This window comes from Strix aluco, chromosome 18 (assembly GCF_031877795.1).
Source record: "Strix aluco isolate bStrAlu1 chromosome 18, bStrAlu1.hap1, whole genome shotgun sequence".
Taxonomy (NCBI): Eukaryota; Metazoa; Chordata; class Aves; order Strigiformes; family Strigidae; genus Strix; species Strix aluco.
Genome location: NC_133948.1, coordinates 11,481,250 through 11,497,895, shown reverse-complemented (window position 1 = coordinate 11,497,895; position 16,646 = coordinate 11,481,250). Strand labels below are relative to the sequence as shown.

Here is a 16,646-nt window from a genome sequence, read left to right as displayed (position 1 = left end):
CAAATGCAGCATTAGCAATAGAGCTCTAAATCAATGAAAGGTCTAAAATTAGATTATATTCCTGAGATCAGATGTGAATCACAAGTTAATCATATTTTCTTTTATTATCACTGTCTTTACCCTTTTATTTTATCCTGAGAAATTAGGTTTCTGACTTGAAAAAGGAGTGAACTGTGAAGGCATGAAACCCTGCTGGGTTAGACCACACCAGATCACCTGTGGATGGGGTCCCCAAAATCTTTTGTTTTGGAGGTTCACGTTGCATCTGAAACTGAGCTCGAGTGATTTATCAGTTAATGCTGTGTCTCTCTCTTCCCCAACCCGCTGATATTTCAAGTAGATATTTTCTTAAATTAATGAGAAAATATTACTCCTAAAATTTGCTAAATAAGGTTTAAAACCTACTCTGGAAGTGACAGGGTAGGACAGCAAACAATTACCTCTTGACTGTGGCTCATGAAGCTCAGGGAACTATTCTCCATTGCTATATTTTTTGCTGAAACTGTGGTGAAGTGCACCCACGTCTGAAAGCAGAGGTATGAGGCGACCCATAAGATTAGCGTGTGAGTGAGGCGTGTAAGCATGTAGATGATGTGTATCTGTTCATATGGAATGGCAGCTGTAGGGACTACGTTTCCTTGCAAGTGGCACCCACTTTAGTCCCAGATTTGTGTGCATGATACTGCAGGAACATGAATGTATACTTGAGAGATAACGTTGGCATTGTGCCTGTGTGTGTTTCTGGCAGAGGTGCCTCATGGTGGATGTGTTTCTGGCTGGTTGTAGTTGAAGAATGATGCTGACCTGAATCTGCGGATGCAACAAACACTATGGACAATGCAGGTATAACAAATAAATGGTTTGCTTATAGGATAAAGATTTACATGAATAAAAACAATGACGTTGCAGGAAGGAAACCTGCAAAGACCCATGCAGAGAGTGTGCGTACTCAGCAGGAAAGTCCTCAAAGATGTCACTGTCTGACATACCTCGAACTATTCTCCCTGCCACTGATCATGTTCCAGTATCTGTGCACTTGAAGGAAAGACTGGGTATGGCAACAGAGTGGTGACCACACATGCCAGGAACATAACTCCCTTATGAATGAAGGTTCGTGTCACCGCAGAGCAGCGTATTGGTGCAGCACGCTTTTGTGGCAAAGTACGTGAGGGTGGGCAGCATGTGATGGCTCAAGTCTCGTGTTTGTGATCAGAGGGAGACAGGTGTATGTAAAAAGGCTCCTCCACCTTTCCTCTGTGCAGCCACAGCACTTGCCAAGGCATAATTAGTGGGGCTCTCGTGTTTCAGGGCAGACTATTGAGCAGCTGCTGAAGTGCCAGCTCAGTTGGTAGCCTTGAATACAAAACATCCCTTGTTTCTCATCACCACTGTGAAATACTGCCTTCCTGAACCTTGGGTTTGGCCCTGCAGCTTTCAGGATAGACAAAATGTGAGATTTTTGCCAATGATGTATTCTTCTAGGTCTGTTTAATATCCGTTATCAATTTAATATGCCACTTTAATGAGATTTTGCTTTTTCCATCTCCTCCGTAGAGCTGATTACTTAGTGTATGTGGTTGGTGTTTGTTTATTTTTTTTTTTAAAGGAAACTACAAGTGAAGAAGTTGAATGTTTGCTTCAACTGAAAGGAAAATGCCCATGTCCTAGTGGGAAAAGGTGAAAAAGAGAACCAGAGGATGTTGCTAGTAGGTATGTGCATGACAGGAAGCCATGACTAGCAGTGTGATTGTCAACAGGAACCAAAAGTCGCAGCTGATGTGAGACTGCCATACTTTGTGTGTTGTATTGCCTGCTGGACTTTGTGGCCTGGGGAGCAGTGTATGTCTACATGAGATATTCTCCTGTCCATTCGTCTGCTGGAGTTTGAATTGTTCTGCATCTGGTTAATCCACTTTGCTGGAGTTGGCAAGCCCTGGTTTTTTTCTTGACATCTGCTACTGTAAAGATCTTGAACAGCTATGGGGAGAAAAGGGTGTGTGTGAGCAACCTTCACCAGCTGGCAGCTGAGTGCTCTTCAGACCCCAGACAGCTTTGAGGTGTCTTGGCTGTTCAGTGCTCTGCAGATATGAACGCTGAGCTTTTCTGGCACGTTCTCACATTGGCCTGGTCGTTCTCACCATGCTAGTACATGGGAAAGAAGACTTCCTCTCAGATGTAGCTTACATCGTCCTGGAACTGGTCATTGCAGTGCTGGCCATCCTGGGGAACATCCTGGTCTGCTGGGCAGTCTATTTGAATAGCAACTTGCAGAACGTCACCAACTATTTTGTGGTGTCTCTGGCTGCTGCTGACATTGCCGTGGGTGTGCTGGCAATCCCCTTTGCCATCACCATCAGCACTGGCTTCTGTGCCTTCTTCTATGGCTGCCTTTTCATTGCCTGCTTCGTCCTGGTCTTGACTCAGAGTTCGATCTTCAGCCTCCTTGCTATCGCCATTGACAGAATCATTGCGATCCGCATACCCCTCAGGTAAGCACGGCTTGGGCTGGGGGGTGGAGGGGGCTATGTTGGCGAGGGATAGACCAGTAAAAACAATGGATCTGGAGATGAATCGAGGAACAAAAAGTTAAATGAGGAGCAGCACTTTTTCCCCTGTAATTTGAAAAAGACCCACGAACTTTTCTAGGTCTAGAAGGCTGCCTTGGCTGCTGGATTTTCTGGTTGTTTCTTTTTCCAGTTCTTCTCTGTCCTCATATGGTGTGTGCCCATGGCATCGTGACGGCGCTGCCTGGGAGCTGCCATTCCATATTTAGACAGGACTGTGCAGTAACCTCAATAACCTGTGCTCTGAGCTGCAGCCAACAGCACCAGAAGGCTCACTGTGGGAAAGTGGAGCTAAAGCAACACATGGTGGAGGGCAGAAAGGGGGTGAAGTCAACTTGTCTCCTTCCACATGGGGAGAATGGGGGGCTTGCCTGCAGCTGTAGCAGCAGGGATGTGGAGAGTGTGGATGGGGGTTTTCTCTTGGGCGTCCATTAAATGTGAAAGGAGGAGAAGCAGCAGGCTAGGAAGAAGTGGGCCTTAGGAAGATTTGGACTAGTTTAGGCACTGCCTCTGGAAGCAACGTATGTATTAGGTCAAGGCAGAGGCTTGTCTCAACCCAGAGCTGCAGAAGGTGTTTCTGTGGTCCCTACTCTGGAGTTTAAAGAAAGAAAAGGACGTTTCAATATTACAGCTTGAAAGCTGAATATGACGAGCTGCTACTTTGTGTGCAACCAGGGAGGCTGATGTAGGATGAGGGGAAGTTTTGCCACATGCAGAGGGGCTGCTATTCAGTTCAGTTTTCCAGAAGCACGTTGTTGCGACGGGATATATCTGACCATGGGTGCAAAGCAGCATTGCGTTTTGTGGGCTGGGTTTGAATGCTGTGTGACAATGCTTCCGAGTCACTTAGTAAGCTCAAAAGATGTAGAGGAAGCCCCAGGAGAGGCCGGTGCAGGCAAAGTGTAGGAGTCTCCTTCCTTCCCGTCTTGTCCTTAGGAGGATGCAGCATGCTCTCAGGAATGGAGAGACCTGCTTCCTATCCTGAACAACAAATGTGGCTGCAAAAATGGAACAAATTTCTGATTGTTGTGCTCTCAGGTTTGAATTTTTGGACATTCTCACTCCTGTTGAGCTTAAATCACATGTGTTGACCTGTGCAATTTAGTTTTGTCTCTTGTGAATACTTTGATCATCCAGCACTTATGTCGATTAACACAAACCTGCCATTAAAAAATAGAAAGCATTCTTTTCCCTAGAGCTGCGGAGATTACCTTTCCATGTGGACCAGTGCAGCATAGTCTTTCCTGAAGCCTTGCCTTGGCAAGCTTGTGCTGCTCTAACATTACTGTTAATTGTTGGTTTCCAGACCTACAGTTGTACCTGTTACAGCCTCTACTTTTGATGTAGTTGTAAGGAACAACTATTCCATTCTATTGCAGAGAAAACTCTATCAATATTAGTTACCTATAAATTGGACTGTCTCCACTTTTCTGCAGTTCTACATATAGATGGTTTCAGTTTATAAACCAAAATAATGATAAATGGTACAAAGAAACATATGTAGAGTAGCCCTTGGGAGCTTGCCTCTGAAATTATTTTGAGAAGGGCTAATGTCTTTAGTTCATCTCACATGAGCTAACTCTGAAGACTTTTGCTGACAGTTTAAGCACTCTTATTGCTAGAGGATGACTTGCCAGGAAAAGGATTTTAAAAATCTGGATTTCTGCCCATTTTTGGGGTTATCACTGTAACTATATTGTCTTGAAAATTTAATTTCTTGGAATAGCCAAGGTAAAGAGTCTTTTAGAAACATTATCAGTGCTGGGCAAGGTACCGGTTTTGCTATTTTGTTTTTGAAAAAACAGAGCACACCCTCTTCTGCCCCAGAAACAGTGGAGTTGATTGGATGCAGAAACCCACAGGTAGATCCATGGGTTCCTGCCGCTCCATGTCCTCTGCTGGTTTGTCCTTCTACAGTAGGAGCAAAGAACTTGTCAATTGTGTTTCCCCTTAAGAATTTATGGATGAATAAATCCTAGATTTATAGCCTCAGACATGCTGAGAAAGTGAAAGCTGATTAGCTGAAAAGGGAAATGTGATATGATTCAGACTGCTCACATCCCCAATTTTTTCTTTTTCTAATACCTGGTTGTGTCAAAAATGCATCAAGAAAACTTCTGCCACTAAAGATGCAGCGTTTTCACCCCATCCCTTAATGTCTAGGAAAGCCTCTTCTCTCCTCCTCAAGGTAACACCAGGCATTCCTAGTATTCATTAGATGAATGCTCTTAAAATAATAAATCAGACTTCCTTCACTCCAGCAAAACCAAAAAGGGCCAAACCTATTTTTGATTCTTCTTTTTCTTTTTAATTGTTTCATGTCTGATTTGTCCTGAGGAAGGTAACCACATATCTCAGTGGATACGTGGGTGGATGTGTACTCTCACACAAGTAAATTGTCAGTATTAAGGAGGCAGAAGAGTGGGATTTCTGATACTGCTTGTTTTTGGACACGTCAGTACATAATTAGAGTTACCTTTGGAATGATTTTTCTGTGGATAAAAGACCCTCCCCCAAAAAATTGCAGTGAGGAAAGACATCTGTAGGTAAAATTAAAAAATACATAAAAACTAATTTGTGAATATCTTATGGGTTCTACCTTTCAAATGATTAAAACATTGTGTAGAATTTGATAAACTTTCCAAAAGTTCTCAAACACTTTGCTGAATTCTGCCAGGTTTTATATAAAGGTAACACTCTGCAAGTGGCAATAAAGCACTCCCAAGGAAGTGAGTCCGAGCCATTGTTTGGTCTAGGATAAAATCCAAACTGTCTCTAATGTGGCAGGTACCTGAAAACCTGCGCACACTGATACAAAACCCCTGGGTGTTCTAAACAAAACTGGCTGCAAGTCTGAGCTCCAGGATGAAGTCATGGGCCAAGAACAATTGCAGCTTTCTAGGCTCTTTGGTGCCAGCAATGCTCCACGGGCACAGTGCCCAGCCACGTGTTCTTGTGCAGGCATTTGTGGTAAAGATACTCCCATGGTGAAGGACAGGTAGCTCTGATGCACTGGAAAGAGAGGAGCAGCCAAATGGAAAAGTTTTCTCAGGTTACTGCTTGCTCTGTACGCTGGATTTAAGTATTCACCCGTGGCATAAATACTTATGCAGGTCATACAGTGCCAGCTACAGTAGCTTGCTGAAGTGCAGACTTTCTCCTCTGGTGAGAGTTGCTTTGGAGCTGCTTCTCTGGGAAAGTATTACTAAGGTGCAGCTCCCTGACATTTGGGACATTGGGACAAATTTATCCCATGTACTGGTGATTGAAACTGCAGCTCTGAGATGGCATTGGGATGCTTTTCTGCCAGAGGCTAGGGGAGCTGGACATGAAGAACTGGCTTCTCAAAGTCTGGAGTAGAAAGAATAGGAGAGATGAACACAAACCCTGAATAAAGTATAGGACATGGCGGGGGCCTTTGTGCTGAGAACAATCTATTTCAGCTGTTGCTTTAATTCTCAAATGGTCATATATGAGCATCTGAATCAGTGAATCAGGGATTTAATGTTTTATTGTCACTTTGAGCCATATCCGGACTTCTTTCTTTCCCTGCTCACCATAAACCTTTTGACTTTATGACAAGCATTTCCAGCATGCGCTCATGTTTGTGTCAAACAGATTATGGGCAGATTCAGCCTAATATGAAAGAAGAATAATTCACTTCCTCCTTTGAACAAGCATGGGCATGGCTTTGAAAGCAGTTCCAGTTGTCTATGGCTTCCCAGGCCACAGTGGAACTTGCTATTACCAAGGTTTTAGTCTGGAAGCTGATTGTGCCACAGGCAAAAGAAAGGTGCCTGTCTGCTGTTACTGCTTCTGCTGTTTAGAGCCCTGTGCCCACCCGTGGGATCCCACCCTACCCTGTCTCCCCAAGCACTAGTATCAGTTAGCAACCAGTAATAGGGGAGAAAGTTTCTTGACTGAGAGTTCTGGGAAAGGGTTGTTTACATGGAGCATGAGAAGATCTGGGTTTGGTTTCTTGCTCTGCCACAACATTTCCTGGATGATCTGGGATTGTCAGTGTCTCTCATTTCCAGATACATGTAATAGGGTTAGAATATTCTCCTTTGTCTTGCCCCCTGTGACTGCAGCTGCCTGAGGTGCGGGCTGTTGAGCGGATGTGTTCAGTGAACGGTGTTTTCTAGTGATTTGTTAAAAACCATTGAGCACTGTTGGAATTCAGATCAAAGCCCAGTGCACCCACTGCTGTGCACAGGCTTTCTGGTGTGATGCAGTAAAGGTGGCTGAAATGCGTTCCACTCATGGCAGAGCCACCAGGCCAGGATGTGCAGTGCTGTCAGCCAGAGGTGGCTTTGGAAAACAAGCAGCAGGCTGGCTGGATGCTGTGATGATGAGTTAGGCCAGCTACGTATCATGCAATGTATGGAAAGATTTTAACTTCTACGTGAGGACCCTGTGGTACTTATACCAGCTCTGTCTTCCACCCAGCTTCATGTATGAATCAGACTGGTGAGGTACTGCACTCTGTGCAGGAATCCTTGTCTCGATGACACAGAGCTTAGGCCAAGGACCCAGAAGTGCCACATCCTCAGCCATGTTACTCTGGGCAGCACAGATGAGTTGTACATTCACCAAGGGCAGCTGTTCTCCTGGGATCAGTTTGCCAGTCTGATGGTTGGGAGAGCAACAGGGCAGGTGAAATTATTTTGGGGAAAACTTCCCCATTTTCATGTGTTTGCAAAAGTGGATTTTGTTTTCTAGAGGAGTCAGGTGACCCTGACCCACACCCGACTCCACTGAGTGTCCCTGTGCTCTGCACTAAGGTTCTTTGTGTCTGGAACTTCACTAGTGGAAGTTGTTGTTTGTGTAGCAAGTCCAGTATTTCCAGGAAGCACAAGAACTGCTTGTGCACAATCCAGTGCTGTCTGGACACACCAGACATGCTACAAAGTCACCCGCCAACTATGCAGAACATGGCTGTAGGTGTGAGCAGCTCCCTTCAGCAGGCTGTGTCTCCTGCATAGGTGCCAGCAACTCACAGTATATGTGATGCTTCCCGGAAGCCCTGAACTTGCCACGTGGAGCCGTGCAGCACTGGGGATACAGAAAGTAGCTTTGGCCTGGCTGCCGTGAGCCTGGGACAACGTGCAGACAGGTGCACAAACTCTTCAATGCCAGCCTGGTGACATCTCCAAGTGGACAAAAGGAACAAGTCCAGAAAGTCCATCTGGACAGTAACCCTACCTCAGCCAAGTCAGCCAGAGGTGTCTCGTGTGGATCGCAGAAATTAAGCTCTCCCAAGTGAATTCACACTTCCCAGTGGGTACCTGGCCAACCTAGTGCCACACGCTATGTCAGGAGATGCTGTGAGCTTTCTCGCTTTAACCCTCGGACACCCTGGGCAAGGCATTATGGAAATGCACTCCGCGACAGGCTGGCAATTGCCACTGCCAGCACAATACACTGCAGCTGGAAAGCAGGCAGCTGCTTGGGTTAAGTGCTGCTCCTAAGCCTTGTAAAGTTTGTTGCATGGGAATCCCCAGAGGGTAAGAGGGAGGGAGAAGTGGGGGCGTGTTTGCCTGGAGCAGTAATGAATATATTTTTAGTGGAAGGGAAGGGACATCTCTAGTCGTGGGATAACAGCTGCACAATTTCAAAATTCCTCTGACAAGATGTAGCCAATTCCAGGGCTGCAGGGTTTTGAGGGTTTGTTTTTTGTTTTTCCAAGCTTCAAGTGCCTTCAGCCAATCTCTTGGTCCCTGAGTGTACTTTTCAAAGCACAGATGCTGTTTTGCTGTGTTGATGAGGTCTGAATGTGAGCAGCTCCCTGCTACCATCTATGCTGTGCCCTTAGCATCCCCTAAGCACTGAGCAGGATCCCCTGCTTGCTGGAGAAACCTTTTTATCTCTCAGAATCAGCTGAATCTGTCCCTCATTTCTGGAAGGAGGATTTCAGTGTATTTTGGGTACTGGGAATTGTGTGGCTGGCTCCCTCATCCACGCCTTCTTTTCAGATGTTGAAATGCAACTGAGGAAGGGAGACTCAAGCCTGCCGGGTCTTGTGTGGAGCCAGTTTTTTTCCAAGGCCCATCAGCAGGGGTTTAAAGCACACGCAGAATCTCCATTCTGTACTGTGCCCGGCAAAAGCAGCCTCTCTCCTCCCCTGTCTTGAACTTGCATTGGGATAGGAGCATGAACCTGTGGGAGTAACTACTTCATTGAGAGATGGAAAGATTTCTATGGCTTGTTGGATTATTTTTTTTAAATGTTTGTTTGCTGAGAGAATTCTGGGGACAGAGGGAGAAGGAGCCTTGGGTAAACACTGGGAGCCCAGTGCTACCGCTGTCCGATCGCAGAGACACGGGGTCAAGTACAGTGTGGGACCCACACTGGACAATGTGGGAATCTGGCCATCTACTTTCCATGCTAAGAGTTACCAAGGGAAGGAAATTGCATTGAAATGTTAAACTGTTGCCCTGATTTACATTTTCAGAGAGAAGAACTGGTGGAGTCAGCTCAGGACTCGCAGTAACCTGTGAGGCCTTGGGAACTGGCTGATAATTCAAACAAATCAAGGTCCCTGGCTGCACTGTCAGATTCTTACCATGTCACTTATTGTCTCTTTCAACAGATCTTGGAGAATTTACTGCTAAGAGCACTGGCTTCAGCCAGGCATATCAATACCTCCCCCGTTGAAGTTCCCTCTGGTGTGTGCAGTGCAGCACACCTGTAGTCAGAGCACTGTCCTCAGCTTAATTCCTACTTTCTGAGGACCCCCTTTCATGGGGTCAGCTTAGCTGGGCTGATGAGGAAAATTGCTGACTTGTCTCAGTTTTTGAAGGAAGGTTGGTGGTGCTGGCCTTTCTGAAAATGCTGTTGTGGAGCAGAGTGAGGTGCTGTGCAAGGCAATGCCAGCCTGGCTTTGGCAATTTTGTCAGCAGAATTTCCCTGGAGCACACCTGAACGTGGACACGGGGCTGATGGCACTGTGCCTCCGAGTTCCTTTGTGCTGTTTGGCTTACAGGTCTACTGCAAGATAGACCTAACAATGCCGTCCTACAAGGCTGCTCCTTTGCCAGAAAGGAGGAACTACGTCAGCCTTCAGCAAGAGAGCCATGGTGGTCTTCATCACCAAGGGTCAGAGCGGTGCTGTTGATTATCCAGGCTGCAAGATCTATGTCCATGACCAAGTGGGCTGGTGGAGTGAAGGAACACAGATGAAAACTCTATTAATTTCCCTACTTTTATGTCACTGATTCACTGCCCAAAGGGAAGGAGAGGGAAATAGGTAGCATACAATGTCACCATGGAGTCCTCGCTGTGCTGTGTTGCGTGGGTTCTGCACGGCAGTTCAAAGGCCCCTCTGAAGAAGCAGGTGCCTTTCTTGCTGTCTCCTGTCCTCTGGGCCATTGGGAAGTTGCTTGGGTATCAGGGGCTTGTTGAATGATACTGATGTAATTCCCATTTCCTCTGCTTTATAGGTACAATGGCTTGGTGACTGGCTCTCGAGCTAAAGGTATCATTGCCATCTGCTGGGTATTATCTTTCATCATCGGCTTGACACCAATGCTAGGGTGGCACAACCGCTCCCAGATCGAAGAGCTGGGTTCCAATAAGTCCTCTCCCATCAACTGCAGCAACAGCATGGTGGCATGTCTCTTTGAGGCTGTGGTCACCATGGAGTACATGGTCTACTACAACTTCTTTGCCTGTGTGCTCTTACCCCTCCTCCTCATGTTTGGTATCTACTTGAAAATCTTCATGGCAGCCCGACGACAGCTCAAGCAGATGGAGAACAAGATGGTACATGGGGAACGTTCTCGCTCCACTTTGCAGAAGGAAGTCCATGCAGCTAAGTCTTTAGCCATCATTGTTGGGTTGTTTGCAGTCTGCTGGCTTCCACTACATATTATTAACTGCTTTACCCTTTTTTGCCCAAATTGTGCACATGCTCCCCTCTGGCTGATGTATCTGGCTATTATCCTGTCTCATGCCAACTCGGTTGTAAATCCTCTTATTTATGCCTACCGAATCAGGGAGTTCCGATATACCTTCCGTAAAATTATCAGCCAGCATATCCTGGGCCGGAAGGAGCCGTTCAAGGCAGGAACAGCTAGCTCCAGGACTTCCACTCATGGTGGGGACGCAGAGAACGCCAGCATACGAATCAGTGAGTATGCGTTAGAGGTATACACCAATGGAGAGATCCACAGGGATCCTGAAAAGCAGGACTTAAACAAATGCAAAGCTGGCTTGGAATGGCACCAGAATGGAAATGCTCTGGACATGGAGACGAACGGGCATATCCCATATTCCTGCAAAAATGGGATTCTCTCTGAGGCATGCATGAACAGAGAGCTTCACAGTGAAGAGCTAATTGATGCCCAGGTGTCTTACTCAGATCTGGAAAGAGCAGCCTTTGCAGCAGCCGATGTTTCCTGATGAGACTTTCAATGTCTTCCTGGTAGAATTATTTTTTTTCCATTGGTGACCTCTGCCATGGCAGAAAGGGAGGTTGGGGGGGCGGGGGGAAAGGTGTGTATTCAGATCGCTGTGGAGAAAGGGGTCCCTACCCAGGACTGTTGGGATGATCCTAAATACTAGACTGGAGAAAAGCCAAGAGACCACTGAAACGGACTAAGGAAGGAGGGACACGTTACCCATCAATGACCTGTCACCAAGAGCAGTGCCAAGGTCAAAGATGGCATTCCGAGTTCAGCACTGGGAGACTCTGCCGATGCAGGGCATATCGTGACATAATGCTGTACTGTGTATCTGTGGTTGTGTGTCGGTTATGCTGTCTTTACCAACAGAAATAAAAGCATGGCTGGAAGTATTCACTGAATTGCAAAGAGCAACAGGGAAGGGGCCTTTTAGTACTTTGGGCCTGCAACAAGCAGAAGGGGGATAGCAACATCTATTGGTCAGGAAGGATGCCAGCAGCTGCTTGGAGAGGGAAGGATTTACCTGTTGGGAACTTTGGATGCCTTCGACCATGGCATTTGGTCTTTCAGTTCATGTTTTTAAAGTTTATACTGCAACGGGTTGCTCAAACATTTTTTTTCTTGTCTTGATAAGATTACTTTATGTTAAGTTATAAAAGACGGGCAAGAACTTGTATCCATTCCCTGAGCGCTCAATGTTCCAGATGCACAAGGCAAATATAACCTCATAGCTCTCCATCTAACAAATAATGAAAACAGAGTCTGTAATATGGATTTCCCTTAGAAAAAGGGTTGTTAGCAGGAGTTGGTGCTGCAGGTAGTAGACAAGCAGGCCGGGCTGTGGCCTGTGTCACCAGGACGGTCATGCCCTGAGGTGTTGTGAAGAGCTATTGGGTGTGTGAGCTGTCTGTAGGCTGGTGGGCACTGTCTGCTTTTCCCCTCTGTCTCTGCGCTTGTCCTTCCGATCTCCTAGAATGCAGATTCCTTCCATGGCTCCAAATATGTGTGAGGGAAGCTAATTTTCCATATTTTGGTAGTTTTCATCCTCACTCAAAAGGCTGTGGGATTTTTTTCTTCTTTCCTGGGGTAGGGAGGAACACACACACATACCTAACACTTATTTTCAGAATTTATTATTTAAACACCTCTTCTCCTATGACTTTCTCCTGTGACTTCAGTTTTTTTCCTGATGTGCTTTACTGTGAAGCCAAATGTGTCCCTGCAGTGCAGAGGCCAACAGAGCTGGGTTTGTCTGGTTAGAACATGCTCCTACTCTGAGAAGCTGAAAGGCATCAGTAGTAGTGGAAATCAGCTTAGAAACTGCAGTAATCTTATAAAAGAACAGGCAAATCTGTGCTGCAAGAAGCGTATGCACTGATGAAGTTTGTTTGTAGAGGTGTTTCACAGCAGCTGGATAATTTTCTGTATCACTTATGAAGCCTGGTAGCTCAAGGACAGCAGAATGCCACATCAGCTTGAATTCTACCTAAGGATTGTCTAGTTTTTGTATTCCAGACAAATAATCCATGTCCAATACCATCAGCCTTCTGGAGAGACAGGCAGTAATGATCCTACTGGAAAACTTAAAGTCTCGTAATTCCAGGGATCTGAAGCTTATTCCCTAGCTGAAAACATCAGAAATATCATCCCCCAAACCTGGCTCCTCCTCGCGTCTGTCCACTAACATTTTGGAAGCCAAATAATCTACTTTTCAGAAAGGAAAGGGGAACTGGATTTTGATATTTGAGGAAGAGCAGGTTAGGTTTGTGTGTTCTTATTCCGTGTTTATTTTAAATATTGTGAACTATTAAAATGAAAAGTCAGTTTTATTTGAGGATAATTTTCATTTTGCCAGCCTCCCTACACGAAGGTGGGGAGTAGTTTATAATGCTTGAATGTGTTCAAGTATGTAACTGTTCCAGGCTAGCACAAAGCTTACTGTGAGATAGATAAAAAGATGTGGTTGCCACCACAATCCTTAGCAGAAAGGCAGGCAAGTTTATGGAACAATAGACTTCACAGTTTAATTGAATTGCTGCTTTCTTGGCACAGCTCTTCCACGTAGTCTAACGTCAGAGGAGTGGATTATCACTCCAGCACCGTTAACAAACACTAAGCCATTTCCCCGTGACTGACGTCGTAGGTAGTTCCTCTGTAGGGTGACTGGGGATCTTGTTACTCTTCATCTTTCTTGATGGAACATTTCTGTAGATTATTTGTGGGATGGCTCCTCTGTAGATTATTTGTGGGAGGGACCTTCTGTCACAGTGGCAGAGGAACTCAGTCAGGAAAATGGGGATCTGATCTCTTCAGGCCTCAGTTGGGAGCTGAAATGTTTCTAAGAATAACACAAGATTACATCCGGTATTCATGTCAATAACAATTAGGTCCACAAAGAAGCAGAGCAGGGAAGGAAGTGTGGGAAAATACCAGCATTGCTCATGTGCTGGAACACACGCGAGTGCAGAAGTGTCTCCTGTTGAGCTTTAGTTGCCATTGTAAATGGATGTTTTATGCCACATTGCATCAGACTGTCAATGGCTGATGTGGGTTGGTTGCTTTCTATTGTTTCCTGAGCTTCTTCGCACTCAATTATGGCAGCTTCTTGCTTGGTTGCCACAAGAATCAAGTTGATCTATGTTGATGTGACAAACTTAGGATTGTCCCTCTGGAAAACTTTCCTGCCCAACCAGATCGCCATGAGAGCTTATTGAGTTTCCAGATGTCTTGAGATTAGCTTTTCTGTTGCTGTTTGAGATGCCCCCCAAGTGTGTCCAGTCCCTTTCAATATTAGTGATCCAGATTTGTAATGAAAAGGGTGTGTGAAGGGGCCAGGGGATGTGTGCGGGAGGAAGTGCAGTGGGGGTAAGGAGGCAGCATGTTTTTTTATAGAATTGGAAGTCTGTAGTCACAGGAAGGAAAGGATGGCAATTGCACCACATGCTGTGTGCCTTCTGGCAAACACATGTCTGAGATGGACCTTCAGAAGATGTTTCCAAAGCAATTGTAGCAGGGAGCATGAGCCTTTTGAACAGAGTTTTGGATTTCTTATTCCTTGTTTCCTAGGGATCATAATTTCAAGGCTTGCTTTCTTTTTTTAAAAAAAAAAAAAAAAAAAAAGGTAGCTGAAGGGTCCCATCAATGAAGTGTGCTCTTTCCTTCTCCTGGCAGTGCTCTGCACTCTTGAGAAAAGTACCTGTCTTCCAAACTGCATAAGGCAGGGAGCATTAGAGAACTGAAAGTTAAATAATTGGTTCCTAACCTCCCCACTCATATCCCCATTTTCCTTCCAGCTGGAGAATGTTTAGCTAATGAAATATAGCTGTTCTGAATAAACAAAGATGGTACCAAGACAAAGGGAAGAATTAGGTGACCATCAGGAGAGGCTGGAGAAGACCTCCTTGGGAATCCAAGGTGCAGTGGCTCCAGAGAGTAAAAGCTGGAGTAAGAAGAGACTAATTTCATTGTCCTGGAACTTCTTACTAAAAATGGCTGAAGACCCATAGAGAGATGTGGTGCCTCGTTTGGTGTGAGGGCATTCCATGAATTTCACCATTCCCTGAAGACTCTTAGACTCCAGTGTTTATATGCTTTATAGAGTTTTGGAGAAAGTAAAGTTTGATCAGTTGCCAGGAGTAATTTTATCAAGAGTTCTTGGGGCCCTCTCCTCAATAGGGCACTGCTTTTTGTGTGTGCAAATAAATGCACTTACAGCTTTGTCCTGCAGAGTTTGTTTTGGATCAGTAATATTTCAAACTTCTGTGCAAGCTTGAGCTGCAGCTCTTGAACAGAGAAGCAATCTGGCATGGTGGGACAGCTGGGGTTACTGTACACAGGAAGGGTTTGCCACTGATCCCAGCTGGTACTAGGAGGCTTATTGTGCAGATGGACTTGGGAGTTATAGGGAGTGGTGGGAATCTTTGATCATTCTTTGCAAAGAGGCTCCAGGGGATGCTGGTGGATATCAAAAACTCTCTAAGGTCTGGGAGCAGACTGGAGGGTTAGGGTTAGATAGGAGATGGTGGTGGTGGAGGAACATTTGTAGGGTTGGTGTTTAAGAGGATTTCAGGGGAGCAGGAATGTGCTGGGGGGTGCTGGGGATTGCATAGATGGTCTCAGGGGAGCAGTGCTGGCATGAGACCAAGGTCTGAGTTGCTGAGGAAGGACTCTGGAAAGGATATACATCCTATGGCTCTCCTGGCATCACTGCAGAGGGGCAACCTTGCCTGATGTGTGCCGAGGGTTGACTTCGTATGGTCTATATGTGACTGAGGTAGACGTGGTTCTTACAGATTATTTCCTTTTCAGATGCATTGTCTCATTTCATAAGTGTGTCCAGGTGTAACAAAAGCCCTTCTGCTTCATGAACATGAGCCCTACGTAAAACCAAATCAATCCAGCCGTGTTCTGTGGGAAGGATGAGCATGCTGTAACAGTGCTGCAATGCATTTAAACTGTAGAATACTCGCTAGTGGTGTTTGCTAAGTTTAGCTGCCTAATAGTCAGTTCTCTCCCAGTTTGTTTTGGGCTTCAAACTGCACTGAGTCATACCAGAGAGTTTTTTCTTTCTAGCCCTGAGCTTTTGGCGTTCTTTACAGTAAAACACATCAAGAGTAACTAAAATCACACCAGTTCCTCATCTGCATGAGAGGTGACTAACCCTGACAGACTAAGAATCCCCAAACTGGGGCAGTGTTGTGTGTAACTCCCCGTCTTTCTTGTCTGCTGGGACTGTTCACATAAGGATGTGTTAAAATCAAGACTGGAACCTGTTGATCCGAGAACATCCTTTGCTTACCCCACTCTGTCTCAGGAGCTGGTGTTCCTGCCCCCTGTCCTGTGGAGCGGTTGTCTCTGTGGTTTGCAAACCAAGACACTATGAACACCCTGCTGCACACGCTGTCACTATAAAACAATTACTCTTTTAATTTAAATGTTTTATGAATATAGTTGTTGTTTTCCCTCGTTTGTCAGTTACCAGTGGGAGGGGAGGGAAGGGGGTGGGAGAATCTGTGCATGCAAATGTATTTAAAGTGCATTGACCAAAGGTTTTTTTGAATCTGTGAAGTTTTCATATCTGTGAAGTCATCAGACTGCTGGGCAGTGAGGAGCCGCTGGTGCTGCTGAGTCTGTCTTGGTTACATTTCTTAATAAGCATTAAAATAATAAAATATATTTGTAAAAGAGAGTGTGAGTGCCTTTGTCCCAGGAAGATCCGGCTGGCTGGCTCTTTTCTGTGCAAGTGTTTTCTTATTATTTTATTAGTTTTTTCCATAGATTGATCCTTCTGGAGAGCTCTGTCCCTGGCACTGCCTGTTCTTTTGCAGAAGAAACTAGCATGGGCTAAGGTGACAGACCCAGATGGGCTAGAAGACCCCTCACATTTCTGACATCCTGGGATATGTCATCTTGGCAATAAGAGAGAAATGTTTACAGCTGTCTACTGACCACAAGGTAGAGCACTGTATTTGTCCAAACTGCTGCAGTGTCAGGAACAGTGTAGCAGGACCTGAAGGATCCATAACTAGACCAGGAAACAACTCTGCCAGTGTGACTGGGGCATCCCAGCCTGCTGGCTCTCCGTCCACGTGGCCCTGCCAGTGCACCTCAGACCTCTTCATAAGACCATCACAATTTCAGACTTCTCTTCTGTTCTGCCAATGCCTCTCAGCCTGAG

The 16,646-nt window shown here is 45.6% G+C and overlaps 1 protein-coding gene across 5 annotated transcripts in view; it reads left to right on the top strand.

Annotated features, from left to right (window-relative positions):
- The window catches only part of ADORA2A (adenosine A2a receptor), a 30,832-nt gene extending 14,679 nt beyond the window's left edge, over positions 1–16,153 (top strand). For 2 of the 5 annotated variants that reach the window (XM_074844494.1, XM_074844496.1), the window contains 3 exons: positions 749–843; positions 1,607–2,489; positions 10,007–16,153. In XM_074844494.1, the coding sequence (XP_074700595.1) occupies positions 2,140–2,489; positions 10,007–10,967 (1,311 nt within the window). In that variant the 5' untranslated portion in view covers positions 749–843; positions 1,607–2,139 and the 3' untranslated portion in view covers positions 10,968–16,153. Of the gene's footprint in view, positions 1–748; positions 844–1,053; positions 2,490–10,006 lie in introns of those variants that run through there. The other 3 variants (XM_074844498.1, XM_074844497.1, XM_074844495.1) reach the window with 3 other exon arrangements.
- The last annotated feature ends 493 nt before the right edge of the window (positions 16,154–16,646 follow it).